Source organism: Hyaena hyaena, unplaced genomic scaffold (genome assembly GCF_003009895.1).
Source record: "Hyaena hyaena isolate Hyena2069 unplaced genomic scaffold, ASM300989v1 scaffold_109, whole genome shotgun sequence".
NCBI classification, from domain to species: Eukaryota; Metazoa; Chordata; class Mammalia; order Carnivora; family Hyaenidae; genus Hyaena; species Hyaena hyaena.
The window spans coordinates 2573626-2586897 of record NW_024080740.1 but is presented as its reverse complement, the minus strand read 5'-3'; the positions used below and the strand labels follow the sequence as shown (position 1 = coordinate 2586897).

The 13272-nt window shown below is 37.9% G+C and overlaps 1 protein-coding gene across 9 annotated transcripts in view; it reads left to right on the top strand.

Annotated features, from left to right (window-relative positions):
• Positions 1-13272, top strand: part of PPP1R9A (protein phosphatase 1 regulatory subunit 9A) — a 321771-nt gene that overhangs the window by 272824 nt on the left and 35675 nt on the right. For 6 of the 9 annotated variants that reach the window (XM_039236230.1, XM_039236233.1, XM_039236231.1 and 3 more), the window contains 2 exons: positions 10343-10500; positions 11012-11309. In XM_039236230.1, coding sequence (XP_039092161.1) covers positions 10343-10500; positions 11012-11309 — 456 coding nt within the window. The remainder of the gene's footprint in view (positions 1-10342; positions 10501-11011; positions 11310-13272) is intronic. The other 3 variants (XM_039236235.1, XM_039236237.1, XM_039236236.1) reach the window with 1 other exon arrangement.

Genomic DNA, 13272 nt, shown 5'->3' with positions numbered 1-13272 from the left:
AAAAAAGATTGTTATCCAGAATATATTGAGAACTCACAACAATCATAAGAAAACACAACTAACATAAAAGAAAAATGGACAAACATGTAAGCAACCAATTCACCAAAAAGGAAAACTAGACTTTGGTAAGCATTCACTCTGATTAGTAAAAATAAAATGATTTGCAAGTCTAAAATTTCACAGTAATATGTGATAGCACGAAGGAAAACTCCTACAACTATTTTGCTAAAACAATTTGGTATTATCCAGTAAAATGGAAGATATGCAAAGTCAACGGCCCACTAAGTTTACCTCGACACGTATATATGCTTCCAAAAGTTCTTGTAATGTGTACCAAAAGACATGTTCAGAAATGCACAGCAGGGACACCTGGGTGGCTCAGTCAGTGAAATACTTTTGTGAAATAACCAGGAGAAAAAACGGGCTATAACTAGAAATGAGGCATAAAGAGGGCTTCCGAAATACTAATTTTATTTTTTAGGCTTGATGGTAGGAAACATGGGTGTCTTTTTCCTTCTTTTTCTATATGACTTACATATATGGTATAATTTTTGTACAAATAAAATACTTTAAAGTAGAAATTTTTAAGTAGCATAATTGGAAGGCAACAATGAGGAAAACCGTGAAAGATTTTGGGGGGCTTATAAAATTTAAGATTTAATAAGGGAAATAAAGCCAACGCCAAGCAGACATTTACAACAATAATGAGGTTCCTAAGGTCACTGGACTCCTCCAGGAAATCCTTTTATGCTGAGGCTGTAATCATGTGTTTGTCCTTTTTTGCCTTTCCCTGAACCCTCAATGTTAGTGGCTCTTTTCAGATACCTGTGGATATGAATCCGGCCTAGACTCCTACCACCACATTTGATTTATTTCCTAACGGAGTCCAAGAGTACATTAAGCATTCACTTCTAGCATTGGAACCCAGAATTTTAAAATAAGGTTAAAGGCGTGATTAAAGCCAGAATTCATTAAATGGAAAGTCATTAAAAGGAAAGTGAATGCTTGCACTACATTATCAGGAGTGTCTTATACAAGAGCATTAGATACAGAGCAATGAGGTAATTATTCCATGCTGTCACATTGTTTAGCTCTAAATTGGAGCAGGAGAGAATTCTGGAGCGGATTCAAGCTTGTTTTTATCATGCATAGAGATATAATTTCTTGCTAAACTTTCATCATTTTCATTATTCCTGAACAAATCGTTTTCAGCAACTTTTAATCCCCAATAAATAATTTTGACCATGAAATATTATTGAATTGCACTAATTAAAGAGTGAACATTCCCGGCAAATCACTATGGAAAATTTTAATGAACAAGCCAAATGAATGAGAAATCAATACTTATTGATTGTTTTCTGGCATATCATTAGAGCCAAAATCTGTTCTCTTAATCAAAAAGCAAAGCACCTAAATTGCCTGTCTAGTTTTTTGCAAGTTTTGCATCTGTCTTTGTGTAAGTCATTAAGACTTTTGTTGCCAAATCAACGAGGCATTCAGAAGGAGGTATTCAGTTGCAAAATGACAACTCTCCTTGGTTCCTATTTCTCACTGCCTCTCTATAAGTTCACAGAAGTCACCAGACCCTTAAGTCTACTGAGGTATGCATTTGTACTAGAAGATATCTGAAGTTGTTTTGCTAGAAAACAAGTTATTTTATCAGAAAGAGCTTCAGCTTAGTAGTTTTCTATCCATTTTGGAAAAACAGGGTGCTTTATATTTTATTTTGACTTTTAAATTTTGTTTGCTTAGAATCAAACTTGAGGGTAGATTATGATCTTCTGGAAGTAAAGACCTTTTTTGTTGTTTTTTTTGAGAAAACAGAGAGTTAGCAGGGGAAGGGGGAGACACACACACACACACACACACACACACACACAGGATCCGAAGCAGGCTCCAGGCCCTAAGCTGTTAACACACAGCCCAGTGTGGGTCTCGAACTCGTGAGCCGTAGATCATGACCTGAGCCAAAGTCGAGCGCTTTACCAACTGAGCCACCCAGGCGCCCCATGACAGTTTTAACTCAAATGTGAGATATAGCACCTTTTCAAGGAAAACTTTGCAAGGTAGCTGTATCCCAAAGTGTTTCTTACATTTTATAGGCAATGCTCTGGTACACTGTGAAATTCTAATTACATAGACTGGGAGATACTGTACAGTTGTGCTGAGGCAGAATTGACTGTGAAAGAACAGGCTGGGAAATCCGGAGGGGAGGATACAAAAGAAGATGCTGTACGAGTGGTTTGTGTATGCAGTGCATGCTGGTGGGCTCCTGTAAATGGTTCAGGGCAGCCCACAGATTTCCCTGACACTGCCTCCTAGCCAAGAGGGAGACATGCTCAATCATGGTGTCACAGCTTCTTTAAAATTAAAACAGAACAATGAACAGCTATTTCTGGAATTAGGACCAGAAGATTATCTTGCGTGTATGGTTCTGAACAATGTCCAACCATATTGTTTCAGTAGTTACAAAATCCTTAGGGTCTTTTATGTTAATGTAGGACACTAATAACAAGTTAGGACTGAATTCCAGTGGTCATGAAATACTGTTTTATCTCAATACTGTACACTAATTATGTCTGAGAACCTACAGGAAATGTCACATATGAGGAAGCTTAAGCAGCATTAGAACATAGGTACGTGGAAAACTCTATTGCCTGTGAGTTTTGTGATGACAGTAAGGGCCTTATGACCATCCAAAAAGTCATTTTGGTATTTATTTTGGTTTTAAAATAATGTTTGATTTACTCAAGCGACATTATCAAAAATCTAGTTCTTTAAGTTTTTAAATTTGGTGTGCAAATCACTGCTTGGGGATCTTTGAATAATATTTAGTCCTGTTTACCAACTTACCTAATTAAACACCTATAAACATTTAAATTGCATTTATAAATTTGTTATGTTTGATTTCCTTTTTAACAACTATTCTTAGTCACTGACAGTCTTTGTAAGTACTTAAATTCTCATGCATCTATTATGTTATGCTTACAAGTAGTGTAACCTTTGAGTTTTCTTAAACCTTCTAATGCTGTATGTAATTAAGTCTTCCCATAGTTGAAAGATTCTTTCCCATTAAGGAAGCCAACAACTGTCATTTCAAGTAATTGAGGTTATTTTCTACCAAAGGCATGAGATCTGAATTCTTATAATAATCAAGGAAACTATTATATCACGATATATAATTGGGGGAGGGGATGCCTATGTAGCATGCTTGGGGTTACTAAGTATATCCAGAGATTTTTGACTGAGAAAACTGATTAGAGTTTTGCAGGCAAGCTTGTGAGAACACAGAAGTTTGTTTGCTGTTGCCATGTCAAAGATGCTATAATTTCAAGAAGAAGACATTTACGTGTCCCACCTTCTAGGTCCACTTTATATACATGGCCCCATGGTTCTACTCCCAGAAATCTGCATTCCCCAACCAGTTTTCCCATTTGATTAAATTTTACTATTCCTTGAATTTTAGGACTTTCTATCAGATTCTAAACGTGTTTGACAGTGAAGGAATCCTAAGATATTTAATGCCTTTCCCTGTTATCTGAATGTAAATTCTGGATCCTTTCATATTCTCAGAGTCAATGACTCTTACAAGAGTTGCAGATGATATTTGATGGGATTTAGAATATCTCACATAGTTGTTGGTGGTGTTTTTTGGTTTGGTTTTGTTTTTCTGAATTATAGCCACTATCTCTATGGGCGGTCTAGTGGCATTACTAAAGAGTCAGAGGCAACAGAATTTGGACTTCTCTGCCCTCTTGATAACAGGGAGGCAAGTTAACTATAAGCTACAGAAGGTAAATTGGGTATCAGACTGTACTGGAGAAGCATTACTCTAAAACAGATAATCCAATTATGTTCCAAAGGTCATACAGATGACCTGTATTAAAAAAAGTAATTCTTTAATATTTTTTGAACATCAGCAAGTGACATGTACAGTTTGTACAACAGTAAATTTAGATCTACTTAATAGATTAAGAAACAGCAATAATCTTCTACTACTTGTTCTGAAACTGGAAGAAATCAGCTTCCTAAAATTTCATAAGTAGTACTTGGGGTATAAAGTTTGTCAGCTTTTAGGCAGCTATAAGGAAAGCAAATAAATTAATAGAGTCCAGGGTGAGAGTTGGCCATGGGTGAGTTCTTAAGTAAAGTGCTGTCATAAGAGGAGATGAAGTCGGCCTTGTAACTTGGTCTCTAATTACCGTATCCAATACAATACATCTTCCCTGTGCAATGCTAAAACAAAGTAGCAACTGGCCACTAAGCCGCAGGGCCCTGGTCAGGCTAAAGCATCTGGCGGCTAGTAAAGTAGCAAGGCAGGCAAACAGTCTCCATAGATGTCAGGAAAGACTAGCCTTCGGACAAAGTTTCCTGGGCTAATAACAACATCTGGGAATACTGAGTCCTAAAAGAAAAAAAATCTGAGCTCTCAGATTAGAATGGAATGAAGATGGGGCACTTGAGTGGCTCAGTCGGTTAAGTGTCCAACTCTTGAATTTGTCTCGGGTCATGATCTCACCTTTCAGGAGTTTGAGCGCCATATCGGGCTCTGTGTTGACAACAGAGAGCCTGCTTGGGATTCTCTCTTCTTCCCTCTCTCTGTCCCTACCATACTTGCGTTTCTTGCCCTCTCTCAAAATGAACAAATAAACTTAAAAACATTGGAATGGAATTAAGATGTCTCTAAAAACTGAATGTGTTTTTTTTTTACTAATTTTAAATATATAAGCAATATATAAATGCAAAAAATACATATGATACAAAACATTTTAACATTTACAAATAAAACTAAATTACCTATTGACCAAGCTCTCCAAATCTAACAACTTCTTTGGAAGTGACCACCATTATCAGTATGAAGTGTGTGTGTGTGTGTGTGTGTGTGTGTGTGTGTGTGTTAATGTTTATTTATTTAAGGGAGGGGAAGGGGCAGAAAGAGAGGGAGAGACAGAATCCAAAGCAAGGTCTGAGCTGTCAACACAGAACCCTATGTGAGACTCGAACTCACGAACTGTGAGATCATGACCTGAGCCGAAGTCAGACGCTCAACCTACTGAGCCACTCAGGCGCCCCACTATGAAGTGAGTTTTAACAGTTCTTCTCCTGTTAAACCATATGTATATATTTACCATTGGCAAGTAATTTTATGTCGCTCTGTTTAAAGTACTTACCAGGAATGTACATATCGTTCTACAACTTGCTTTAGTCATGTAAGAATATCTTGCTAGCCTTTCCATGCCAGTAAAATACATTTATTGAGTGCTTATATAGCAGTCACTCTTCCAAGCGCTGGCATATCTATTAATGCATTTTGTCCTCATAACAACGCAATTATTATTGTTATGTTCTTATCATGTCCGTTTTGCACTTTGGGATTCTGAGGGACAGAGAGGTTAGGGAAAATGCCCAATTCGGTGCCAGAGAGCCACAGTTCTGGATTCTGTTCAAAGAAGACTAACTCTAGATCACTCTCATGGTAACTGTTTCACAGCACCTGCAACACATAAACCTACCTCTGAACGCAGTATGGATCAACCCAAAACCCCGGAGGCCCGTCTTTTACAACCTTGCAGTGACTGGGAGTGATATGCAGAGACTGTTCAAGTTTTAAAATGCCACCAAATGTTTTGTGATGCTCAGCATTGTAGCTGACAATAGCGTACATGTGATAGTAGAAGGTAGCACTGTTTTTGAGGAGAAGAATGCACGTAAGAGTGCAGAGCAGACCCCATCATCAGGCTGCTTCATTCCCCTCCTTCGCTTGCCATCTATATCTGATCTGTGGGCAGCATTCCATTTACGTCAAAAATAACGTCAATCGAGTGAAAAAACTGAATGACTCATAGCATTACTGTAGGGAACCGGTCGCTGTGTAATATGATATATAACATTCTAATTTCACAGACCATTTTTCATAACAGCTGCTAAAATCATAATCAAATCCATTAAATCCTTTTAAAGGATCCAATTTGAAGCAATATTGAAACTTGTCTTAAAATGCAGGTACATTGAGGTGGAGTCCCACCCACACAAAACCACTCTCTCGTTAACTACTTCATATCATTTCTGCATTTGTCTGTATTTATTAATCCACTTGAGTCTGCTCTTCTTTTGTATTTCTAGCTGCAATTTGAGTCAGAGATAGGCGCTTTTTTTTTTTTAAGAGACTGGAGGGTCTGAAAAAAAGAATAGAGAGAAAAAGAGAGAAGATTCTTATGGACAATAGACAGAATAGAATAGAGACAAGAGGTAGAGGAAGGACCCAGCGTCTTGGGATTATAAAAGCAGTGTTATGTTACTGATTAAGGTCTCTGTAGAGAGTGAAAAACAGTGAGAGAATACAGCCACCTAAGCCCTTGCATTCAGGAGCATGTAACTTAGAAATGTTGAGCCAGTTGGATTTCTTTGGCCACACTGCTGTCCACGAAAATGACAGCTAATTTTTTGATGTAAGAATTTTGTTACTTGGGTATACATAAAGCCAAATAAAATCCCTCAGGTTTTTCTTTTCTTTCCTCAATATTATGTACTTCTGGAAATTTGCAGAGTTAGCCCTTGACATGTATTTTTGTTTGGAACATAAAGTAAGACTAAAACAAAGATTCAATGAAGGCAAAAGATTACGTGTGAAGTTTACTTTCAGACTGGAGAGTGACTTTCCAGAAGGAGGAGAGGCTTCTGAGGACAGATTAACTGTGTGATGTAGTTACTAAACAAGTTAATAGTTTTTGAGCCCTGGGTTTCTGAATTCTGGGAAAAAAGGTTGGGCCACAATCCATAAGTTTCTTTTGAGTTGTAATATTCTGGTTCTTATATGACATGGTAGCCAAAGATAGCTTCTAGTTACCCAGCCACATAAGTCCTGTACTCATTTTCCTTCTATTCTTCACACCTCCTCTATTACTCTTAAGGGGGATGTTACTCGTGGTGTCTTTAGGAAAGCTTTCCTTCCAGCTTTCTGCCGGCATAAAAGCCAGTGAAGTGAAAGTTCTCCACTCCATTCCATTTTTTTCTGGTTCTTTACTTCAAATAATTTGTGCTCAGCATGGAATATAAATTGCTGATTTATAATTCATGAATCACTGCTATAATGTGACCTCAAGAACTTTGTTTTCATGTCCTCAAAAATTAATTGGAGGCAGGTGTTTGTTGGCCACTTGGACAATGGATGTAAGGCACTGTTTTTCCAGCTAACTTCATCTTTAATAGATGTAATTCCATATGTGTGCTCCAGTAGTTTGCACCTAGTCAGTGCGAGCTGATATTAGAGCAGATAGTCCAGTTTGCTATTTGGGGGTTGTCTGATACCGGTACTAGGCCAATTGCTGAATAGGAATGGAGCCCCCAAGCCCCAGAATAAATTCACTACACTCTAAACCCTGCTAATAAGTATTCTCACATTCCCTTACTTACTTTGTTCGGTACCTCCTGATGGGCCAGCTGTTGCAATCCTGGATGGTGGGTGCTATGTTGGGTGCTCCCAGGCCAGGATTCTATTGCAGAGGGAGCCATTTTACAAAAGTAGAATGAGCTTCCTCCTTGGGTCTTGTCATCAAGTAATGAAAGCTACTATTAAGCCAACCAAATAAGAAATCATCTGAGAAATAGTTTTTTCTTTTTATGCTTTTTTAACACATATATGGAAGATTAATAATAATATTTCATATGTAGCCAATTGGAGACATGAATGTCCTAGATTAGTCACATTTTATGTGGTTTTATAACCCGAAAACACTGAACATTAACTAGTAACTTGTTCAACACTAACTGAATTTGGAGGGCACAGACTAGTAACCTGGGAGTCAAAAACTAGAAAAATCTTGGCAGCTCATCGACTAGCAACGCAGAAGAGAGCAAGTTACTCAAGGTCTCTGAACTACAGGAGAGGGTAAAACAAACACCCTTGGCTGCTCTGTCACATATTGCTATTGTGAGGAACACATGAGCTGGTGTGTGTGACTGTGATTTGTGTCAGAGAAGGTACAGTCCAAATACGAGATAGATAAGCTGTGAAACATGCTTGTATGCCAGTATATCTAATTATATTATTGCTTTCATCTGGGTGGTGTTTCCACATTTTATATGTAAACAAGAGCTTGTAAAGTTGATTATCTCCCAATTATCACAACTAATGAACTCTTAATCAGCAGCTGCAAGTTTAGATTCTATTGAAAGGAAGAAATTAAAGTGATCAAGGAGATTATTTTTTCTTCATTGACATGTAAACAATAAAGAGACTACTAATTAGAAAATATTTAGCTGTCCTTTATATATACCTGAATAATCTGACTTTTCTGAATATTCACTTTTCTTTCAAATACAGGAAATGAAAATTCAGAACCTTCTATAAATATTGTCATTCAGGGGATGTATCTTCTAGGAAAAATAGGTTTAATGTTATTTGTTAGAACCATATGTCAGATGCTAGATTCCGTATGTAAGAGAGGTATAACCTGAGATGCTTCCTTGTTTTGGGCTTATAATATATTTAGAGCACACCTTCGTGTTAGTACTATGAAAAGGAATTGCCTCATGTAATGCTACTGTAAGAAACTGTGTTATTCCATTAATACCAGTACAGATTTTCTGCAACTCAGTTATTTGCTTTATTGTTAGTAATTTAAATACAGAAGCATTTAATTATTAATTCTGTGAACATAATCACTTCATTTAATGACTGCCACTCTAAAAAGATAAAATAGGACTAGTATCCAAAATCTATAAGGAACTCACCAAACTCCACACCCGAAAAACAAATAATCCAGTGAAGAAATGGGCAGAAGATGTGAACAGACACTTCTGCGAAGAGGACACCCAGATGGCCAATAGACACATGAAACAATGCTCAGCATCCCTCATCATCAGGGAAATAACAAATCAAAACCACACTGAGATACCACCTCACGCCGGTCAGAGTGGCTAAAATGAACACATCAGGAGAGTCTAGATGCTGGCAAGGATGTGGAGAAACGGGCACCCTCCTGCACTGTTGGTGGAAATGTAAACTGGTGCAGCCCCTCTGGAAAACAGTGTGGAGGTTCCTCAAAAAATTAATAATAGAACTCCCCTATGACCCAGCAATAGCACTGCTAGGAATTTACCCAAGGGATACAGGAGTGCTGATGCAGAGGGGCACATGTACCCCAATGTTCATAGCAGCACTCTCAACAATAGCCAAAACATGGAAAGAGCCTAAGTGTCCATCAATGGATGAATGGATCAAGAAGATGTGGTTTATCTATACAATGGAATACTACATGGCAATGAGAAAGAATGAGATCTGGCCATGTGTAGCAACATGGATGGACCTTGAGGGGGTTATACTGAGCGAAATAAGTCAGGCAGAGAAGGACAGATATCATATGTTTGCACGTATAGGTGGATTAGGAGGAACTTAACGGAGGACCATGGGGGAAAAGAAGGGGAAAAATAGTTGGGGAGAGGGAGGGAGGCAAACCATAAGAGACTCTTGAATGCTGAGAACAAACTGAGGGCTGATAGGGGTGGGGGAGAGGGAAGGGGGGTGATGGGCATGGAGGAGGGCACTTGTTGGGATGAGCACTGGGTGTTATATGGAAACCACCGTGACAATAAACTATTTAAGTAAAGAAAAAGAAGAAGATAAAATAGGACTGATAATCAAACTACATTATTTCTAAGGAGCAGTAACATTCAACCAGAGAAGAGTTTTTCCTCATCCATGCCTACATAGAGTAATGGATGGGTGACATTTCCTCCTCCCCGTTAGAATGGTGACTTTGAGGGACACCTGGGTGGCTCAGTTGGTTGAGTGTCCTACTTTGTCTCAGGTCATGATCTCATGGTTTGTGGGTTCTAGACCCGCATAGGGCTCTGTGATGACAGCCTGTTTCAGATTCTGTCTCTCTCTCTCTCTCTCTCTGCCCCTTCCCGGCTCATGCTCTGTCTCTCTCTCTTTCAAAAATAAATAAACGTTAAAAAAGAAAATTAAAAAAAAGAAAAGAATGGTGCCTGAATTGGACTCCAGGCAGCAAGATTAGAGGTAGTGAGAGTTGGGAAGAGAAAAACTCTTCTCTGGTTGAACTTACCTGGAATGTTATGCTCCTTAGAAAGGATGTTAGATTTTTTTTGGTTGCCTTGGTCATCTTTGGTGTTGGTTTCTTCCATTATGCTTTGTACATCTCTCCAAAATCTCCCTGATTTATTTCTTACCTGTGGTTTATCAGGCCGGCAGGGTTGTCACCTATTTTTTTGCCTGATATTACTGATTACCTTGAGATTTTGTTATCACCGTCTCTGGTCTCTTTGTCAGTCCTCTTCAAAAGTTCTTCTCACTGATTATTTTGCAATATTCTTTTCTTAGACTTGAATGAGGCAGTCCCCGAGACAGAGCGCCTGGATTCAAAAGCACTGAAAACCCGAGCCCAGCTCTCTGTGAAGAACAGACGCCAGAGGCCCTCTAGGACAAGACTCTATGATAGTGTCAGTTCAACAGATGGGGAAGACAGTCTGGAACGAAAGGTGAGCACCTTTGACCAATTTCTGCCTTGCAGTCCTGAGCTGTACACTTGTTCCTACAGTGTATTGAAGGTAATGATTTTTTCTGCAACCAGATTCTATGCCCTAGATGGAAACAGCTGGAATAGTTCACTGCTTTGCCTCCCAAATCCCTACTCAACTTGTTATATTGTTGTAATTCAAACTCTGTCTGTACTCATCCAATGAACGAACCCCAGGGCATTGTCCATATTGTCATATTTTGTGAAGGTGCTTTTATATTCAGCTGTTGGTTTTACCTAGTGGGAAATAATGAATGTACAAGTAATGATCTCTGTATGTCTTAGGTGTCTGTGTTAGCCACAATGATAATGTGGTGAATTGTTGTAAACTATGCAGTCTCATCTGTAAACCAACAAACAAACAGTGGTTTTCAAGGGATATACTAAAACAGTTTGGTCTGATTTCAAAGTAAGTATTCCCTGGAGCTGATGCTCAGCGGCATAACGTCCTTTATAATCTCTTATACCAACAGCCTTCAAACAGTTTCTATAACCACATGCACATTACCAAATCACTTCTGCCCAAGGGTTTGAGAACTTCTCCAGAATCAGATTCTGGTGCTCCATCCCTCACCCCAGCGGCTGGCAGTGTGCCCTTCTCATCTGACCACATAACTGAATTTCAAGGAAGACCGCTGCACCCAGGAGGGGAGCCTCCCTCCTCGACATGGGCACACGCTTCCTTCTCCTCTCCTTCAAAATCTGACCATGAGACGGAAGAATCTCCCTGCCAGCATCAAGTCACCACGAAGAAAATATCACAAGAAAAAGGTACTATTGGGTTTTTGTTGTTGTTTTTGCTTTTGTTTTGTCTGACACCTTGACTTCTGCGATGTAAAAGTGGCTTTTTTTTTTTTTCCTCATAGCCATAAATAAGTCCTTTGTCTTCTTACAACTAATAATTAGTATTGCTGTTGTGGGATAAGAACACATAGCTCTCCTATTTTTTTTTTTTTTTTTTCTGCCCAGTTAGTATTTTTATTTCTTCAGCTCTCCACAAGTTTACTGTTGAAGGAAATTCTTCAGGAGGCCTACTAGAGATTTTGTAGAATAACAGCCTGGAGTTTCAGTACACATTAACATACACTAAAAAAATATATGTGTATATAATACATATGTAAAATATATATGTAAACAATATATATAAAAACATATACATACACATATACATATGTACATATATATATATGAAGATGAAAGCAATATAGATGTTAAGCCATTAATTGGTTTTTATTCAGAAGAACTATTCACAGTAATGATTTATATTGCAAAAATTGTGACAGGAAAGCCATCATGGAGAGAGATTAATCAATTAAATTTTAAAATAGGCTCCTGGAATTAACACCAAAATTTCCTAGTCATGTCAATAGACTTTTGTCGTTTTAATTTATAGAAGTAATGAATTCTTGTTAAACAAGTTAAATGAGGCAGAGATGTGTAAAGAATAGGTTCATTCTTTTCATGCCATGTCTGATGTGTCTCTTTACAGTAGCCAAGTAAATTTGGTTATATTATCTTTCACATCAGATATACACATAAGTATATATTATGTATACGTGTGTGTGTGTGTGTGTGTGTGTGTGTGTGTGTGTGTGTATGTATGTAGATACAAAAACAAAAGTACTTTTTGGTATGTTTGTGTTTCGTATGCTTTTGTTTACAAAAATGAATAGTACAAGTCTCATAACTCTGCAGTTTTGTTTTACGCATAATAGTATTTTTGAGATCCGTCTAGTGCAACATACACAAATTTACACGACAAGATAATTTTCTGTAGTGAACCTATAATATAACTGAGGCAACCATTCTAATATTGATTGACATTTAAGCTGTATTTCAGAAGGTTTCTTTTTGTATATTTACTTCTTTGCTTACCACTGTAAAAAAAAGTTATAACGAGCATCCATATATTCTTGAATACTGATACTTTTATTTCTGTAGAGCACATTTTCAAAAGTCGAATTGGTAGTTAGAGTACATTGTACTCAGAGAAAAATTTATAGCTTTAAATTCCTTTATTATTAAAAATAAAAACTGAAGGGGTGCCTGGGTGGCTTAGTCTGTTAATCGTCCGACTTTCTCTTAGGTCATGATCTCTCGTTTCTTGGGTTTTTGCCCCGCGTCTGGTTCTGTGCTGACTGCCAGCTCTGAGCCTGGAGCCTGTTTCAGTCTGTGACTCCCTCTCTCTCTGGCCCTCCCCTGCTCACGCTGTCTCTCTCTCTCTCTCTCTCTCCTAGAAATAAATAAAACATTTAAAAAAAAATAAAAACTGAAAATAAGTAAAATAAATATTCAAAATAATAGGAACAGAGCAACCAAAAATCGGAATATAGAAAGGAGAAGGTAAAAGATATAAGTAGTATTTAATTTTTATTGAAAGGAAAACCCTGTTATTAACCCCCCCACACACAAAAATATGGTAAAAGTGTAAATTATTCCTGCTAAAGGTGCACAGCTCTCTGGAATAACACATTAAGAAAATTAAAGACAAACAAAATAACATTAGAAAAAAGAAAGGAGATATAGAGCTTAAAAAATTATTTTTTAAAGATAGTATGTGAACTCAGTACATTTAAAGATCTAGAGAGGGGCAACTGGGTGGCTCAGTTGGTTGGGCATCTGACTTTAGCTCAGGTGATGATCTGGGTTCTAGCCCTACGTTGGGTTCTGTGCTGACAGTTCAGAGCCTGGAGCTGTTTCGGATTCTGCTTCCCCCTCTCTCTCTGCATAAACA